Source organism: Leptonotus elevatus, chromosome 1, assembly GCF_054856555.1.
Source record: "Leptonotus elevatus isolate MCC_2025b chromosome 1, RoL_Lele_1.0, whole genome shotgun sequence".
Lineage (NCBI taxonomy): Eukaryota > Metazoa > Chordata > Actinopteri > Syngnathiformes > Syngnathidae > Leptonotus > Leptonotus elevatus.
Window position 1 is genome coordinate 4,769,165 of NC_141239.1, and position 20,542 is coordinate 4,789,706.

At 42.7% G+C, this 20,542-nt stretch overlaps 2 protein-coding genes across 3 annotated transcripts in view; one reads left to right on the top strand and one right to left on the bottom strand.

Annotated features, from left to right (window-relative positions):
* Window positions 1-20,542, bottom strand: part of LOC147180463 (intraflagellar transport protein 57 homolog) — a 69,542-nt gene that overhangs the window by 26,661 nt on the left and 22,339 nt on the right. The window contains exon 1 of one of the 2 annotated variants that reach the window (XM_086071959.1): window positions 4,154-4,392. The exons of the other annotated variant lie outside the window; for it this stretch is intronic. The gene's annotated coding sequence lies outside the window, so the exon portion shown is untranslated. Of the gene's footprint in view, window positions 1-4,153; window positions 4,393-20,542 lie in introns of those variants that run through there. 2 annotated transcript variants of the gene reach the window in all.
* LOC147180464 (E3 ubiquitin-protein ligase TRIM35-like) lies at window positions 15,005-16,910 on the top strand. Its single transcript, XM_086071940.1, has 2 exons — window positions 15,005-15,095; window positions 15,241-16,910. Exon 2 carries the CDS (start codon window positions 15,385-15,387, stop codon window positions 16,750-16,752), a length of 1,368 nt encoding a protein of 455 aa, XP_085928066.1. The 5' UTR covers window positions 15,005-15,095; window positions 15,241-15,384; the 3' UTR covers window positions 16,753-16,910.

Below are 20,542 nucleotides of genomic sequence, written 5' to 3' on the forward strand. Positions count from 1 at the left end.
CAATAATTGCTTTTTTACTGTTAACAAGCAGTTTGCACTTTAACTCATTGTCTGCCATTGACGGCTATAGACGTCAAAAAATTCATTTTAACTATTTCTATTAGTTTAATTTTTTTTCCAGTTTTGTTAAGAGTATGAAAACCTAGAATATTTTCTGTACTATTAGAACAGATATAAAATGTGGGATTAATCGTGAGTTAACTATTGAAGTCATGCAATTAATTACAATTAAAAATTGTAATCGCCTGACACGACTTAAAGATTATTAAAAATTTGGGGCGTCAGGCGATTCAAATTTGTAATCATAATTAATTGCATGACTTCATTAGTTAACTCACAATTAATCACAAATGTTATATGTGTTCAATATGTACTATAAAAAAATATAGGTTTTCCTACTCTTGTTAACAAAAGTAGAACAAATGTTAAACTAATAGAAATAGTTAAAATGAATTTTTGACGTCTATCGTCGTCAATGGCAGTGAATGAGTTAACTCTTTGACTGCCAGACGTTTTCAGAAAAGGGATGCCGCCAGTGCCAGCCGATTTAAGCATTTTGACTGATTTTCAAGGTCCACAGAAAATGTTCTGTTTGGACTATGGAAACACACGTACTACCAAATGAAAGATTGGACTTTCATCTTTCATCAGAAAAAAAGAGTTTGTTTCTACCTTATTCCGTTCTTTAGTAATCAACAATAGAAAATGGTTAGTTTGACCCAATTTCGCCTGTGTTGGACCAAAATACGGAGAAATCAAGCTTTTAGTGAAACGATATTATTTCATGCATTCTAGTGAATTTGACACTTCTTTTTGTCCATGAATGATGCCACAAACACCTAAATAGTGCTTTACTTCTATAAAACACTACCACCAAGAATGAAAAAGTGTTTTTTGATAGCAAAATACGTTTATTTACATTCAACAGTGTAACAATTTGACAACAATTTGGCAAACTATTTACAAATGTGTGCAACTGTGGTGCTATTTACAAATATGTGGATGTTTCAACGACAGTTTTTCTTTTTGTAACACTCTCCTGCGTGCAAAGAGACGCAACAGCATTTGCACAACAGATTGCCTCTTCGCGTGCGCCACTTTCTTGCCGGCCGTTTTTTTCCGGGGAATAGCAAGTATATACTGCAGTGTGTCATCAAGTCTAATATCAGGATCATGCTACGGTTACGTTACGGTTTCGTTACGTCTCGCTTCCCCGTGTCCTTCAGTTGCTATACCGGGTGGTAGGAGATGTTCTGATCCATTTTATCCACTCCATTCATGGTGGCATCGTAGTCCAGAAACAGTGTCTTCTCCGTGATCAGACTGTACCCGCTCCTCCGATGAATATGCATTGGACTCGGGGTACTCTTCATTGTCCGATCGAATGTCCGCTTGTGCAGCTCCGCGTTTTCCGGCCTTAGCAGCGCTAGCCGCGCTAGCCGCGCTTTGCCGGTGAGGCTTACTACGTGTTCATAACAGTCACGCCAAAGCTTCCAACTTTGGCGTAGAGCTCGGAGTCATCTTCATCATCATCATCAATCTGCATTGGTCGATGCCAACTCTCCATCGCCCGATCGAATGTCCGATTGTGTAGAAGTACCCGGCCGGCTATTGTGCGCGTTTTCCGGCCTTAGCAGCGCTAGCCGCGCTAGCCGCGCTTAGCCGGTGAGGCTTATTACGTGTTCATAACAGTCACGCCAAAGCTTCCAACTTTTGCGTAGAGCTCGTTGTCATCATCATCGTTGACATCAATGCGCTTTTTAGTATTGATTGATGCTTTCCGTCTTTGAAAAAAATGCTCAAGCGTGAGCTGCTTGTAACCGGTTGCTTGGTCAAGCCATTGTGGCTTGGATCAGCCATTGTCTCCTCAACACTCTAGCTCCGCCTCACTTCTACTGACGCCCACGGTGGGCGGCCCATCCAACCTTGTGCAAAGAGAGTCATCGCTGCCCTCTAGGGGCCAAAACGAGTCTTTGACTAATCAGATCTGCCTGATACTTTCAGCACAGCTGCCCAAGGCTTTCCTGCACCCGTTTTTGAAAAAAAAAAAAAAAAAAACATAGGGGACGTCTTTTAACGTCCTCGGCGCCCTTCCCTAGGTTTATGCTAAACGTTTTATAACGTTTATGGCAGTCAAAGAGTTAAAAAACAAAACAAAAAACACAACACTGGTCAAGTAACTTCTACCCGAGTTGAACTTGTCATGGTAATGAAAACTGTTCATTTGCATGAAACAGGAAAGAAAGAGCGAGAGACGCCTCAAAACAGTCTAAATGAATAAATCTTGATCCCTTGGGTGTTTTGATGAAAGTCACAGACATTCCATTGAAACGCTGGGAAAGTGTTTTTTAAATTGGTGTCACCTCTAAGATTCAGAGCCACCTATTTTTGATGGGATGTGACACATTTTGGGTTTTCTGATGACATCTATTTTTAGCAGGGAAATATTCATAAAGGATTGCTCTAACATGTCTGCTGCGAGGTTTGTGTGTCTTGAACAATACTGCCATCACCATTTTTTGTGAGAGCCCGGGAGGCTGGGAAAACAAAGAATCAAGCCCGTTTTGTTCAGGTTGCATTTTTTCAGCTTTCCCTTTTAAGCCATTTGAGGCCCCGTCCAGACGGAAGCAAAGCCGGCTTCGTTCATCAAACAAATCTCGTACACACAGAAGCATTTCAAGACTTGCGTGTGTCCAAAAGAAGACGCTGAGGACGTTTAACGGCTGTAATTTATATGCCAAGTCTGGAGTGGCGCTGTAGAGCAGCCACAGGGAGTTAACGGAAAGCGTAGAAGAAGAATCAGCCAAGAAGACAAATACTTTTTTTTTTGCTTCTGTGTGTACGAGATTTTTGGAGGAACGGGGCCTAAGTCTAACCGTCGTTTTGTGCTTACTTCCTAACCCTGCTCTGCTGAGAGCTATTTTTAGCTAATTGTTCATCATGTTTGTTTGCAGTGTTTGGAACGATTTGCCTATTGTCACTATCCAATTGATTAGCATTTATTTTTAAAAAATATTTTGAATGAGGCAGAAAACCTTAGTGATAAGGGCTTTTACACAGGAAAGTAACAATGGGATTTAGTTTAGCAAAGTAGCAAACAGAAAAACATTTGCAGCTGCATATGGGCGGCTAGTTTGTTAGTTCACAATGCATTCGTGGTTCTGTGCAAGTCCGGACCTCGAGAGCCCCTATCCAGCATGTTTTCCATGTCTCCCTCCTCTAACGCAGCTGAATCCAATGATCAACTCATCAGCAAGCTTTACAGACGCCTGATAAAGATCCTGATCATGAATCAGGTATGTTGGTGGAGAGAAACATGGAAAACAGGCTGGATAGGGGCTCTCGGGGACCGGACTTGGGCACCTCTGCTATAGATTCACATGACGTCATTGTGTGCACAGAACGACGAATCATCATCCTATTAATCCACCGCAAAACCTTCACTAAAAAACAGGATGCAAGAGCCAAAAGTCTTTTTGCGCTTTTTGCCATTATTAATTAATCATCACCCTCTTTTTATCTTTATTGGCAGGGTTGGGAGGGTTACTTTTAAAATGTAATCCATTACAGTTACAAGTTACCTGCTAAAAAAATTTAGTTAGTAATGTAATCCAAGTAACAATATTAAAGTAATGTAACTGGATTACTTTTGGATTACTCCAATATTGAGTATGCTCATAAAGACAAAATAAAAATCACCACAATATATATTATACAATGGGCCCCTTTTTATTTGCGGGTGATAGGGACCCAGGCAGCCTACAAATAGCAAAAAAAACTAGTGTAATTAAAAAGCATGTAGGCTATTGATTGATTGATTTATTGGTTGAAGGCCATGTGCTGTTTTCGAACTGTCACTGAAAGCAACCACACCTCACAGTTTGATAGATAGATAGCTAGCTAGCTAGCTAGCAAGATAGATAGATAGATAGATAGATAGATAGATAGATAGATAGATAGATAGATAGATAGATAGATAGATAGATAGATAGATAGATAGATAGATAGATAGATCCAATGAAGATGATGATGCGTGACAGCAACAGCAAAATTTACTTTTATCCCAGTCACAAGTTTAGCCGTGTAGATGTTGTGTATGATGTTTAAATAGTGAATTGGTGGGAGGAAGATTTGCTTGGAAAGTGTAACTCACATTATGGTTGTAGGCTAGCGGGCTAGCTAGCAAGAAGCTACAGCGTGTAGCATGCCGCTGGACTCTCAGCTCAAACTTTCGCTCCGAGTAAGTTCCAGTGAATACTGGTCGCCATTTCCTCCTCCCGTCTGTGAAGCTTTTTCAAACTGCCCGCGTGTGGAGGACACGACTAGTCAGTTCGTTCGTTCCCACCTCCCTGACATGTAGCAACTGTCCCACTCGCCGGGGCGTGCACGCGCTCTCTCTCGCTCTGTCCTTCTCTCTCTCTTGGGCACGCGCTGTCCTTCTCTCTCTCTCGCTCTCTCTCTCTTTCTCTCTCTCTCTCTCTCTCTCGCTCTGTCTATCTCTCACCCTCTTTCGCACTCTCTCTCATCATAGAAATTGTAATCCCTCGAAGTAATCCCCATTTTTAATAAATGTACCTGTCATCTGATTACATGTTTTTTCCTGTAACTGTAATGGAATACAGTTAAAAAAAAAAATTGCAATCTGATTAGGTAACGGTGGTACATGTATTCCGTTACTCTCCAAGCCTGTTTATTAATATACATGGCGGGTAGTTTGGATTTGTTAGAAAGGCACAGCGGGTCCCCTGTGAGTCTTTACCACCTACTGTAACCATAAATATTAAAAAAAATATCTCCAATGCCTGCGGCTTCTACCTTCCCACAATTGCCATATTCATCAGATTTGCCTGAGAAATGTCTGTATCCACTACAGGGGTGCTTCGTTCCGGCAAATGTTTTCAAGTTTGAAGATTTAATTACTGTGCCGTATCAGGAGACATCAGCGCTTGTGTCTGATATCCAGACGGACGCTTCTTCTCCACCCTTCATTTTGCAAAATGATATGCTAATCGTGTTGGAGCCAAAGTGCATGCTTGCGCTCTACTGTACGTCTATGTGTGTGTTTGTGTGTGTTTGTGTGAGAGCGCATGCAAGCTTGCCATTAATGAGATTGTGTGATTTGGTGGGTGTGCGTCAGAGAGGAGCAAGAGCTACTTTGCATGCGAGATTGAGACCCCCCCACCCCCCCCCCCCCCCCCGTGGTGGGTGATGACTGCGAGGAGCTAATCGCCTGATAATGCAGAAGAAAATTTGAAAAAGTGTATCTTCGGAATGCACTTTTCCGTCTTAGTTTCTCCGTGAATACATTTCCAGAATGCTTTCACTTGCTTTGTGATTGGAAGAAAAAGAGGACAGATCTGCTGTTTTTGTCTGAAAATTAATTGAAGTATTTCAATAGTTATTTGGCGGTTTAAGTTAGACGGTTGTGTGTCGCATCAGGCTTATCTTCCCTTCCAGGTTAGGAAACGACGAGGCTCGTGAAGGATAAAGAATGACTTTGATGATATCAAGTTGATGAATAAAGCAATCTTTATTGACAGCTATGAAGAATCAGAATCAACCTCTGCAGTGTTTGCGAGAGAGGTCCAGTCAATTGGAAGTGGTCACACTTCAACAGCTGCTTTTAAAGCCTGCAGAAGCCAACCAAATTAGGTCTGTTTTGAAAATAATAACATCCATACTTGGACATAGTTGCAAAACATTTTACGCCTTATTATGCCATGCAGTAGAGTCGGACAGTCTGCAAATTGACAAGTGGTAAACAACATAAGATCTCCTTCTTGGCTCACAACTTTTTTTTAGGATGACCTCTGACCCCGTGTATAAGGCCAGGCCCGGAAAATGCAATGACTGCAGAGGGAGACGGAATGTGAAGCCTGGAGGTTCACTACTTAGTAGGGATGTCGTCATGTCATGATATTAACTCATTCACTGCCATTGACGGTTATAGACGTCAAAAATTCATTTGAACTTTTTTTTTTATTTTTTTTTATTTTTATTTTAAGAGCTCAGTATTGTTCATTCGGAAATGTCATCATCATTGCTCTTTTTTTTTTTTTTTTTTTTTTTAAATATATATATATATATATATATATACACATATATACATACATATATACATATATACATACATACATACATACATTTTTTTTTTTTTGTGTGTGTGGGTGAGTATGTGTGTGTGCGTGCGTGCGTGCGTGCGTGCGTGTGTTTGTTAGCTCACCAGAAAACCTATTAGAAAAAAAAATCTCATACCGTTCACCTAAATCGAACACCAGGAGACCCGAGGGGACCGAAGAAAACCAAGGAAGGTGAAATCCAGCACCGACCAGACACCCCCCACCAGAACTCCTCCCCAGCCCAAGAAACATCCAGACCCCAACAAATCCAAAAAACATAAAATCAGGGAGGCCTCAAGAGACCAACGGAGAGACCGAGAAAAGGAAGGAAGGACAGACGAAGCCGCGTGAGATCCGAGACACCAGCCTCCACCGATTCAATAACCTGAGGAGGAAACAGATTGTGTCTGAGTTTCGGTAGATGCTGGTGTGGTGGATCTGGCATGCATGAAAATCTCCACCAAAGAGGGGAGCCGTCGACCCCCGCCGGAACAGAGCAAGCGCAACACCTCAGGGCCCCCCAGGCCGCGGCAGCGCCAAAGGACGACCCCCGGGCCCCACCAGGGCCACCGGCCGGAGAGCAAACCCAGGAGCAGGAGCGCCCCCCGCCCCAACACGGCCCGCGCCCCCGGCCCAACGCAGCAGGACGGGGCACTGCAGGCCCACCAGGCACCCCACCGGCCCCCAACCCCCGCCCCCCCCACAACCCCCCGCCCCCCATCCACCCCCGCCACCCACCCCAACCCAGCCCCAGCCGCCCCCATGCCCCCAATCCCCCAGACACCCCCCACCCCCAGCACCCCCCACCCCGCAACCCCCACCACCGCCCCCCCCAACAAAGCCGCCCCCCCCCGACCCCACCCCGACCAACCGGCAGCCCCCCAACCCCCGACCCCCAGCCCCCGGGGACCACCCGCACCCAGGCACCGGCGCCGAAGAGGGGCCGGACAGCGGAGCGGAAAGGGCAGCCGCGCCCACCCCACCCCCCGCCGTGTGGAAGGACGGAACACCGGGGGCAGAAGGGGGAGATGGGGGCACCGGAGGGCGGCCGACACCCCCGAACCCCAGGCCCAGCGGGGGAAGGCCCCGGTCGTCACCCCAGCGTTCTTTGTGAAAATTAACCCCTGTTACTGAGTCCGCCAGCTCGCGGACTGGCGAACTCTACCCCTAAACCGTGAATGTGACCCCACCCAGTGTATATACAAGTGTGTGTGTGTGGTGCATTAAAATTAGGAGCAGGTGAACCGGAGCCGATGGAAATGATATTCCCACGCTCCGATCCACCCGCCACCCAAGCATGTTGCTGAGTGTATGTGGTGCATTAAAAAAAATAGATAGGGCGGGGGGGGGGGGGGGGTGGCGACACGGACAGGGGACCGCAGCACTGCTCTATACTGCGGCCCCCAACCGATGGCACCCCCACAACCCCCCCCCCCCCACCCACAAGTTGTGTGGTGTATTAAAATTGGAGGGGAGTTGTAGGGTGAAGACGGTGTTTCCACCCTACCCCACCCCCCAAAGTGTGTTATGTGCCCTATATGTCTATAAAAGTGTATTGTGCAAACCTAGTGTAGTGAGTTAAGAGGTGTGACCAGCGGGGCCCCCCCCAACCGGGCGGGGGCAGGAGGCGCACCGGCCCACCAAGCCCCCACCCACCCCACCAGGACCCCGGCGGGCACATTCTTCAACCGTAGGTTTCCATACTCTTGTTAACAAAAGTGGAAAAAAATGTTAAACTAATAGAAATAGTTCAAATAAATTTTTTTTTTTTTTTTTCCTCACTTTCACCGCCCTACTCGTTTTTGCACTGTTTTATTTACTTACACGTTACCTTACACGTTACCTTACACGTTACCTTACACGTTACCTTACACGTTACCTTACACGTTACCTTACACGTTACCTTACACGTTACCTTACACATTACCTTACATGTTGCCTTATACGTTACCTCATATTTTATACAAACTATATAAATCACCTAACCACTTTGATTCTATCCTATAACATGCCAGTGGTGGCAAATGGCCTATACAGATATATACATAGGACTGTGTTTATATTATTTGTATGCATAAATTAGTTCTGGTTTCCTGGAATGTTTGTGGCGCTCGCTCACAGGCAAAAAGAATAAAAACTTTAGACCATCTCTTAAAATTAAAAGCAGATATTTGCCTCCTACAAGAAACCCACCTACAAAAATCTGAAGAAAAATTACTTATTGATAAAAATTTTAGCCAAGCGTACTCTGCCCCTTATAACAGTAGACAAAGGGGAGTCTGTATACTCATACATAAGAATTTACTCTTTACTCTAAATAATACAATAACAGACCCAGAGGGCCGATACATTATTATTCAGGTGACTATATTTAATAAAATATATACATTCGGTAATTTATATGCCCCTAATAATGATGATCCGGCTTTTTTCCATGAATTTTTCTCTAAACTGTTTGAATTAGCAGCGAACTCTACTATTATTATTGGAGGAGACTTTAACACAACCTTAAATCCATTAATAGATCGTTCTAATAAAACAACATGTATAAGGCGATCACAATCCACAAAAGTAATAGGGGAATATATGGATGACTTTGGCCTCGTCGACAGCTGGAGACTTAAAAACCCAAATAAGAAGGAATTTACCTTATTTTCCGCTGTGCACCGGTCCTTTTCAAGAATTGATTTTTTTCTTACAAATAATTCTATTGCTGATAAAACCGTTACAAAAATACATCCTATTATTATTAGCGACCATGCACCAGTCTCCCTTTCCCTACAAGTTGATTATACCTTTAAACCACCACCTACATGGCGTTTTAACATCTCACTACTAAACGACGCAGAATTTGACAAAATTATAAGAAAAAAATGGGCGGACTTTTTGGAAATAAATGACTCTCCAGACCTATCTCCAGCTCTTCTCTGGGAAACCGGGAAAGCAGTAATTAGAGGTAAAATTATATCATATTCATCTTATAAAAAGAAACAGGATCAAAAATTAGAAAAAGACTTGGAAGATAAAATTAAACAACTGACGGATGAGTACGCAATAAACCCAAATAACCAAATATGGACTGACTTACAAAATACAAAAATACAGTTAGACGATATGTTAACTAAAAAGACAGAGTTTATAATACAACAATTGAGATACAACAACTTTGAATATAATAACAAATCAGGTAAATTTCTTGCAAACCAACTTCAACGTAATTGGGAAAAATCGCTTATAACGGCTATTAAAGGTACAACTGGTGAATGTACACAATCACCAGAAGAAATTAATCAAATTTTTTATAATTATTATCACAACTTATACTCAGAAACTAATAAACCTAACCCAGAGCATATTGAGGCATTCCTCAGTAGCTTAAGTATACCTCAGGTAACTACTGAATATAAAGATATGTTAGATGCACCACTTACTATAAACGAGTTGTACAGTGCTCTAGATAGTATGCCAAATGGCAAAGCACCCGGCCCGGATGGTTATCCGGCTATATTTCTAAAGCACTTCTGGTCAATGCTTGCTCCACTATTCTTAAGAGTAGTAACAGAAATTAAAACTAATGGTCACATACGCCCACACATGAATACAGCAGCAATTAAACTTTTATTAAAGCCAGAAAAAGACCCCACCCTTCCATCAAGTTACCGTCCGATTTCACTAATTAACACTGATATTAAAATTATCACTAAGGCTTTTACATCTAGATTAGAAACAGTAATCCCGACAATCATTCATAGCGACCAAACAGGCTTTATTAAAGAGCGTCACTCTACTAATAATATTAGAAGGCTCTTTAACCTTATTAGTATGTCACAGCGGCATGATAAAAAGGCAGTTATTATATCATTGGATGCAGAAAAAGCTTTTGATAAAGTTAACTGGTCCTTCCTCTTTGCTGTTTTAAATAAATTTGGCTTTGGGAAGTCATTTATTCACTGGGTGTCAGTATTATATGATTCTCCTAAAGCTACTGTTACTACTAATGGGATTATATCTAAGAGTTTTACTCTACAGAGAGGCACAAGACAGGGATGCCCACTGTCGCCTTTATTATTTGCAATATTTATTGAACCGCTTGCATTAGCCATACGCCAGGAAAGAATGATTCAAGGAATTCACTCTGGGGTAACAGAACATAAAATTAATCTATATGCCGATGATATTTTACTTTATTTAGAAAAGCCTGCTATTTCATTAGGGGAAGTATTTAACTTAATAACTAAATTCTCACAGTTATCAGACTATTCTATTAACTGGACAAAATCAACACTTCTACCTATTACAGAAAATTCATGGAACCCTGCAAGCCAGGACCCATACTACTCATTTCCTATAGGTAATTTAAAATACTTAGGCATAAAAATCTCACCTAAATTAACTGATTTAGTTAATTTAAATTTCACTCCACTTCTGGATAGCATTTATAGTGACTTGGAGCGCTGGAATAATCTTCCTATTTCTCTAATAGGACGAATAGCCACTATTAAAATGAAAGTTTTACCCAAAATAAACTATTTTTTCTCAATGATTCCATTTAAACCTACGGCTAACTGGTTCCAGTTGTTGGACTCAGCCGTTACAAAATTTTACTGGAAAAAAAAAAAGCAAAGATTAGTCTATCTACTCTTCAGAAAAATAAATCCAAAGGAGGTCTAGAGGCACCAAATTTTATGCACTATTATATAGCCAACCAGCTACAATATATTATTTTATGGGCACAACCCAATAGAGATACTAACTGTTGGCTGGAACTAGAACAGAAGGATTGTAATAACCTCAGACTCCTAGATTTACTCTTTATTACAACATCGATTAAGCGCCATAACTGCTTTAAAAATCCAATGATTTCCGCCACCCTGACTGCCTGGTGGAAGGCACTAGAAATGACAAAAGCCCAAGTGGAGCCCAGCGGGCTTTCTCCCCTATGGCTAACCCCGACTTTCAAATTAACAACCAATCGTTTTATTTGAATGTGTGGGAGCAGAAAGGAATTACACATCTCCACCATCTCTTCTCAGATAATATGTTTATATCATATACATCCTTGCTCCAAAAATATAAAATAAAAAACGGAAACTTTTTACATTATTTGCAAGTTAAAAGTATGATAAAGAAACAAATTCCAACACTCCAGGGTACGCTCCAACCGCCTGTTTTAGCTAAAGATATTATCAAGCTTTCTCCGACAACAACAAAAAAACTCTCAAAAATATATAAGTTACTTTCATATACTGATAAAACGTCTTTACCCATCTCAAAATGGGAAACAGACTTGTCTATAGCTCCGGAATCTGTCTTTTGGATTCAAGTTTGTGAAAATGTTTTTAAAATGACAAAACACACAAATTTACAACTTATCCAATATAAAATTATTCATAGAACATACATTACTCAATATATGATGAAGAAAATGGGACTCTCAGACTCCGACATTTGTCTCCAGTGTTTACAAACACTACAGACACTTATTTTCATGCTTTGTGGTTATGTACTCCGGTTATGTGTTTCTGGACTAAAGTCTTAGAAAAACTTTCCGCTGTCTTGGACTGTAGGATACCGTTCTCTCCAAACTTGTGTTTGCTAGGTGACTTAACAACAATTGACTTACCACATAAACAATTTCAATCTATACTTGTAGCCCTTACTATCGCAAAAAAAACAATTCTTGTTAACTGGAAAAATAAACAAACTTTGAATATCGACCAATGGTCTAACCTCCTCATAAATCATATTTTAATGGAAAAAATATCTGCCTCAAATAAAAACCAAATGTCAAAATTTAAAGAAACATGGTCTACGTATATAGAATTTTTTAACCTAAACTTGGATTTTAATTCTGCCTGTTAGCGAGAGCCACAGCAGCGTTATAACTTGCATTGATGTTTCTGTATTAGGCAATTTGTAACTAATGGTTGTGTTTCTATAGTCAGGAACCCGGCTGCTGCCAGCGGGATCGAGCGGGGTTGATATTCGGATTCACGGCATGCCAGTGGGTTAATTCTGTGGGTGCTGTCCCCCCTGGCGGGGAGTGGGCGGGTCTGCCCCTCTGTTGGCTGCTGGGTGGCGGCTGCGTCTTGGCCGTTCCCTGGGTCTCTTGGGGGGTGCTGCGTTGCGGGGCTTTCCCTGGTGTCGGGGGCGGCGCCGTTCCGGCGCGGTCCGTCGCTCTGGGCCCGGCGACGCGGTTCGGGGCCTGTGGGCCGCCGGGGTGCCCGGTGGTTCCCTCTCCCCTCCCCCTTCCTCCCCCTTGCTGCCTCTCCCTCCTCGCCTCTCCCCGCCCGTCCTCCGCCTCCCTGTCCCCTCTCCCTCGTCGCCCTTCCTCCTCCTCTCCCCCTCTCCTTGCGTCCCTGCCGCTGCCCCCTGCCCTTCTTGTCGTCCCCTTCCCTCCTCCCTTCCCCTTCCCCGGTACGCCTTCCTTCCCTTCCCGCTCCATCCATGGCCCGGGTCTCGGTGCTATGGGGGCCGGCGGGGGTGGCTGGGGTTTGGTGTCGTGCCCGCCCCGCTCCGGTGGGCGTCCTGACACCTCGGGCGGGACCCAGTATCCGGGGGGCGAGCCCTATCGCCCCGCCGGACGGGTCCCATATGCCCGCCGGGGTCCTGGTGGGGTGGGTGGGGGCTTGGTGGGCCGGTGCGCCTCCTGCCCCCGCCCGGTTGGGGAGGGCCCCGCTGGTCACACCTCTTAACTCACTACACTAGGTTTGCACAATACACTTTTATAGACATATAGGGCACATAACACACTTTGGGGGGTGGGGTAGGGTGGAAACACCGTCTTCACCCTACAACTCCCCTCCAATTTTAATACACCACACAACTTGTGGGTGGGGGGGGGGGGCTTGTGGGGGTGCCATCGGTTGGGGGCCGCAGTATAGAGCAGTGCTGCGGTCCCCTGTCCGTGTCGCGAGCCCCCCCCCCCCGCCCTATCTATTTTTTTTAATGCACCACATACACTCAGCAACATGCTTGGGTGGCGGGTGGATCGGAGCGTGGGAATATCATTTCCATCGGCTCCGGTTCACCTGCTCCTAATTTTAATGCACCACACACACACACTTGTATATACACTGGGTGGGGTCACATTCACGGTTTAGGGGTAGAGTTCGCCAGTCCGCGAGCTGGCGGACTCAGTAACAGGGGTTAATTTTCACAAAGAACGCTGGGGTGACGACCGGGGCCTTCCCCCGCTGGGCCTGGGGTTCGGGGGTGTCGGCCGCCCTCCGGTGCCCCCATCTCCCCCTTCTGCCCCTGGTGTTCCGTCCTTCCACACGGCGGGGGGTGGGGTGGGCGCGGCTGCCCTCTCCGCTCCGCTGTCCGGCCCCTCTTCGGCGCCGGTGCCTGGGTGCGGGTGGTCCCCGGGGGCTGGGGGTTGGGGGGCTGCCGGTTGGTCGGGGTGGGGTCGGGGGGGGGCGGCTTTGTTGGGGGGGGGGCGGTGGTGGGGGTTGCGGGGTGGGGGGGTGCTGGGGGTGGGGGGTGTCTGGGGGATTGGGGGCGTGGGGGCGGCTGGGGCTGGGTTGGGGTGGGTGGCGGGGGTGGATGGGGGGCGGGGGGTCGTGGGGGGGGGGTTGGGGGCCGGTGGGGTGCCTGGTGGGCCTGCAGTGCCCCGTCCTGCTGCGTTGGGCCGGGGGCGCGGGCCGTGTTGGGGCGGGGGGCGCTCCTGCTCCTGGGTTTGCTCTCCGGCCGGTGGCCCTGGCGGGGCCCGGGGGTCGTCCTTTGGCGCTGCCGCGGCCTGGGGGGCCCTGAGGTGTTGCGCTTGCTCTGTTCCGGCGGGGGTCGACGGCTCCCCTCTTTGGTGGAGATTTTCATGCATGCCAGATCCACCACACCAGCATCTACCGAAACTCAGACACAATCTGTTTCCTCCTCAGGTTATTGAATCGGTGGAGGCTGGTGTCTGCGGATCTCACGCGGCTTCGTCTGTCCTTCCTTCCTTTTCTCGGTCTCTCCTTTGGTCTCTTGAGGCCTCCCTGATTTTATGTTTTTTGGATTTGTTGGGGTCTGGATGTTTCTTGGGCTGGGGAGGAGTTCTGGGGGGGGGGGGGTGTCTGGTCGGTGCTGGATTTCACCTTCCTTGGTTTTCTTCGGTCCCCTCGGGTCTCCTGGTGTTCGGTTTAGGTGAACGGTATGAGATTTTTTTCTAATAGGTTTTCTGGTGAGCTAACAAATACACACACGCACGCACGCACGCACGCACGCACGCACATACACATACTCACCCACACACACAAAAAAAAATAAAAAATATATATATGTATATATATATATATATATATATATATGTGTATAAAAAAAAAAGAAAAAAAAAAAGAGCAATGATGATGACATTTCCGAATGAACAATACTGAGCTCTTAAGAAAAAAGAAAAAAAAAAAAAAAAAAAAAAAAAGAATTCTAAATAGATTTGTGAAACTTAGCTATATTCTAATGCTAATTGCTGCAAAACGGAAACAGATACACATTTACATATATGCTTTCCAATGAAAGAAGAGACTTTAATATTTATTTTGGTTGGTTAATTTTTTTTTTAATAGCAAAAGAACACAATATTCTGTGGGCCTTGCAAAATCAGTCAAAATCCAGTAAAACAGGGGATTGCTTCTGTAAAAATAGCTGGGAGTGAATGAGTTAAAAGATTATTTGCCATTTTGTGTGGTCTGCGGCAAGTACGTTTATTGATAACTTATCATGGATGTTCCGTCTCAAATACATTTGTTCACATAAAGAAAATTAAAATACGATGATGGTTCAACATGATGTTTTTTTGGGGTTGACTTCCCCTTTAATGATCCCAGATTTGAAGATTATCCAGTTATTTTTCTATTTTAAGTATCTGCCCCCACATGTATGATTTCATAACCAAAAGTGACACACAGAGTTTTGCAATGTGGTGAAGCCAGTTTGGCCAGTTTATCTACCATGTAGTTGAACACTTTTTTTTTAATTGCTTGCACTTCGACAGCAAGAAGGGTAAGGTTGCTATACGTTTTTCTTTCTCCTTTTTTATTATTATTATTTGTTTAAAATCTGAGTAGGTTTGCTTTTAGAACTGCATTTTGCTTCGTTTATTCTCCGTGTATGCAAGTGTTAATAAATCGATTTTGTGTGATCCCAGATAACGGGGTGTGGCTACAGTCAAGTCAAATAACTAAAGCAGGAAGTGCACTTTGGGACTTTTTGGATATAAAACGATCCTTCACGCTCTCCTGAGAGTGAACCTTGGAAGCTCTTGGATTGAGTCTGTGTCTTCACAATCGCCATGAATAGCATCGTTGAGGAACATCTCAAATGTCCAACCTGTTTGGAGCTCTTTAAAGACCCTGTCTTGCTGTCGTGTAGTCACACCTTTTGTCAAGGGTGCGTACAGCAGTGGTGGGAGCAGAAAGGAGAGAAATCATGCCCAATGTGTAGGACAGAGTGTAGCTCGATGGATCTACCTTACAACTTCGCTCTGAGAAACGTGTGTGAGGCAATATCACAAAGAGAGAACAACATCTGCAGCTTGCACAAGGAGAAACTGAAACTCTTTTGTTTGGAACACCAGGAGCTTGTGTGTCACATCTGCATGCATGCAGAAATCCACGCTGGCCACAATTTCCGTCCCTTCAATGAAGTAGAGAAAGGTCACCAAGAGAACCTCCAGGGTGTCCTGCAGGAAACAAAGAATAGACTGAAAAATTACAATGAGACAATAGACAACTGCAATCAACAATCGACGTACATCAAGGACCAGAGGAGGCAGGCGGAAAGAAAGATTAAGAAGGATTTCGAGGAGTTTCTTCGCTTCCTGCAGGTTGAGGAGAAGGCCAGGTTGTCTGCTGTGAAGGAGGAAGAGCAGAAGAAAAGTCGGATGTTGGAGGAGAAGATTAAGGCTCTCAAAAGAGACATGGCTGTTCTCTCAGACGTGATCCAAAGCACAGAGGAGCAGCTGACCTCTGACACCGTTTCCTTAATGAAGAACTTTCAGACTTTAATGACGAGATTCAAGAAGCTGCCCGACAAGCCTGTGCTAATCCCAGGAGCTCTGCTGGATGAAGCCAAGCACGTGGGCAACCTCAAGTTCAGCGTGTGGGAACGAATGAAGGAAATGGTCTCCTACTTTCCCGTCATTCTGGACCCAAACACGGCCGGTCCAGGACTGAGTCTGTCTGAAGATCTGACCATGCTGACTTTTGGACAAAGGCTGCAGCATCCAAACAATCCAGAGAGGTCAAAGTGGGTCCGCGTGCTCAGTTCTGCTTTTGCCTCAGGACCACACACGTGGGATGTCGATGTGGGAGACAACAAAAACTGGCAAGTGGGTGTGGCATGGGGAGATCCTTGTTTGCCAGATGAAATGCAATGCTCCAGCATTGCATTTCGCAATAATAAATACAGAAAGTTTTCCGAGCCATTTGGATCCTGGAATCCGCCAATGAAACTGCAGAGGATCCGAGTTCATGTGGACATAAACAAACAATCACTTTCATTTTCCGAATCTCTTTCAAACACTGACATATACACAGGCATGTACCTTTCCAATTGGCCAGATTTGTCTGATAACATAAAAATGTTTTCTTACTTTTGGACAGGTGATAAAAATCCTCTGCAAATAATCCCATTTGCATGTCATGTGACGACTGAATGATGAAGATTCTCCCCCCCCCCCTTAAATAAATATTTTTTATTGATCTGTTCAATAATTTAAATAAACAAAATCAAATGTAAGGAATGTGTAAGAAAGAACTCAATCTGAGTGAAATATCATGCTGTGGTTTGCCAAAATGTAATAAATAAGGAAATGTGCCTTGAAGTATTTATTTATTTGACTCTATTCAATCGTTTCAATATTTTTATTCTATTTTCAATATTTATTCATTTGAATATTTATGTTTCCGTTTGTTTATTTCAGTATTTATCAAAAATATTTCTGTGTATTTATTTCAATATTGTTTTAATTATTTCACTGCTTGCTTATTGAAATATTTGACGATATCAGTACATATTTGGTATTTAAGTATTTATTCAATTGTGTCAATATTTATTTCAATACTTAAATACAAAAAATTTTTACTTCAATATTTATTCCTATATTTACACATTAAACTATTTCATTTATTTCAATATGTATTTTATATATCTATATATCTATATCTATATATCTATATCTATATCTATATCTATATCTATATCTATATCTATATCTATATCTATATATCTATATATCTATATCTATATATCTATATATCTATATATCTATATATCTGTATATCTATATATCTATATATCTATATCTATATATCTATATCTATATCTATAGATCTATATCTATAGATCTATATCTATATATCTATATATCTATATATCTATATATCTATATATCTATATATCTATATATCTATATATCTATATATCTATATCTATATATCTATATCTATATATCTATATCTATAGATCTATAGATCTATATATATATATATATATATATATATATATATATATATCTATATCTATATCTATAGATCTATATATATATATCTATATCTATATATATATCTATATCTATATATCTATATATCTATATATCTATATCTATATATCTATATCTATATATCTATATCTATATCTATATATCTATATCTATATATCTATATATCTATATATCTATATATCTATATATCTATATATCTATATCTATATATCTATATCTATATATCTATATCTATATATCTATATCTATATATCTATATATCTATATATCTATATCTATATATCTATATATCTATATATCTATATATCTATATATCTATATCTATAGATCTATATAGATATATAGATATATCTATATCTATATATCTATATCTATATATATATATATATATATATATATAGATCTCTCTCTCTCTCTCTCTTTCTATCTCTCTATATATATATATGAATATATATCTACATATAAACACACACACACACACGCACACACACCCCCACGCGCACACACACACATTTGGTCTGACGGTTTTACAAACAACTTGACAGCCGTTGTTAGTGTAAACAATGCTCATCAGCGAGTAACCATTGATATTTATTGGATTTAATTCAAGTGAATTTATTTATGTTCTTTTTTATTAAACAGGTCATAAATATTCAAATTGAGATGCTCAAAAAATAAATAACTCAAATGGCATCTAGGGGTGCACATGGTGGTTGTTTTTAATTAGCGTTAAGATTATGAGGCGGTCCTTGGGGGGAACAAAATCTCTCCTGTTAGGGGCCCCTGGACCCAAAAATCACCATCACTTTCATGTTTACCACCTCTGATTTTCAGAACTGCAGCATCTGATACCAATAAAGTATTTGTTTGCGGAGATGTGCTTGTTGACAATTGACAGAGAGACTGTTCGGATTTTGTTTGGATAACGCTTCTCTGCTTGGGAAATAGACGCATATCTGTGCTGTCACCTGCACACTGACACAAAAATGCCATGTGATGGTAAAGTCACAGAGTGGAACTGACTGTCACCCTAAAATAAAGATATCCATTGATACAAGCGTGGAAGTCAAAGCAAAAATGGAGCAATGAGCTTCTTTTTTAAAACTATTTATTTCTTGTTGATATATAATAAATAAATGGTGCCGTGTTTATTTTTGTGCTGCGGGTCTCCCGGCAATAGCAAACGTATCTGTCAACATTAAACAAGTTAACGCATTAAAGACAAAGTGCGGTAATCTCCTGTGGGATTAGCGCAAACTTGAATCATTTGTAGATTAATAGAGTGTAAAAAAAATGTGTGTGCAGTGTAAAAATATGTGTCCCCGGATGACTTTCTGCCCTATAACTCTCACTAGCTATATTTCCCAAGTTGGGCATTAGAGAATCGTCTCTTTGCATGAGTGGGATATATTCCATTTATTGTTATTGGGTCTTAATATTCAACTGTGCGTAACGGCAATGTTAATTACATTATTGCTGTGTAGACTTTTGACAGCACTGCATTAAGAAAGAAGAACGTGCAGCCTGGATAGTGATGCAAGATTTCTTAAGTCCTGCACGGTTGAACTGAACTGAAGATGAATATGTACTACTCAAAATGGGTTTGTTTTTGGCTGCCACCAGTAATGGCCACAAGGGAAAATGTAATGGCAACCGTAGAACAGGAAATGTAGCTTGTTGTGACATAGCAAAATGGTACAAACATCCCTGTCCAGGCTGCTCAGTACAATATGGAGTCATTCCGGAGTTGGAGCACATTTGAGTTTTAAAATTCTTGAAAAATAACCTTCAGTTTTCTGATTTTATGCTACATATTCATCAGTAAGTCTAGCATATCACCTGATTCACAGTTTTCTTCTTCTACCGTGCTAATAAGTTTATGGTAACAGGGTTGCATGCGTGTTGTGGGATACATGTTTCACGAATAATCATTATTATTTGAAATATTATGTTTATTAAAACAAACGATACCACAGTTAGAACATACAGTAATGCAACAATAAATAAATAAATTTCAGATCGACAGGCAGATCGGTGCAGCGTCTGCAGTGATGCGGTCTCTATATCGGTCTGTTGTGGTGAAGAAGGCGGGCGATCTACGTTCCTACCCTCACCTATGGTCACGAGCTATGGATCGAACAAGATCCCGGATACAAGCGGCCGAAATGAATTTCCTCCACAGGGTGTCCGGGCTCTCTCGAGCCGCTACTCCTCCGCGTGGAGAGGAGCCAGTTGAGGTGGCTCGGACATCTGGTTCGGATGCCTTCTGGACGCCTCCCAGGAGAGGTATTCCGGCCATGTCCCACTGGCGGGAGGCCCCGGGGACGACCCAGGCCACGCTGGAGAGACTATATCTCTCGGCTGGCCCGTGATCCCGCCGGAGGAGCTGGCTTAAGTGGCTGGGGAGAGGGAAGTCTAAAGCTGCTGGCCCCGCAACCCGACCCCGGATTAAGCGATAGATGGATGGAATTAAAATTTCATTTTAAATGTTTTATTGAGATTCAATTTGGTCAATTCATTTTGATGAGTTGGCGGGGACAAGAGAAAAATTTCAATTTAGGGGTTCTCCAGAATTATTTGGTATTTTTAAAACTCTTTTCAAGCATTATTTTCTGAGATTTTGTATAAGGACAAGTGCATTTACTCAAATTGCATGTTTTATTGTTTTATATGTGAATTTTTATATGTGGCTCTGGATGTTGTGGGGCTTTCATGGTTGACACGCCTCTACAACATCGCGTGGACATCGAGGACAGTGCCTCTGGATTGGCAGACCGGGGTGGTGGTCCCCCTTTTTAAGAAGGGGGACCGGAGGGTGTGTTCCAACTATAGAGGGATCACACTCCTCAGCCTCCCTTGTAAGGGGTATTCAGGGGTGCTGGAGAGGAGAGTCCGTCGGGAAGTCGAATCTCAGATTCAGGAGAAGCAGTGTGGTTTTCGTCCCGGC

Coding starts and splice junctions, on each gene's coding strand:
- LOC147180464 (XM_086071940.1), top strand. CDS start 15,385: ATGAATAGCATCGTTGAGGAACATCTCAAATGTCCAACCTGTTTGGAG.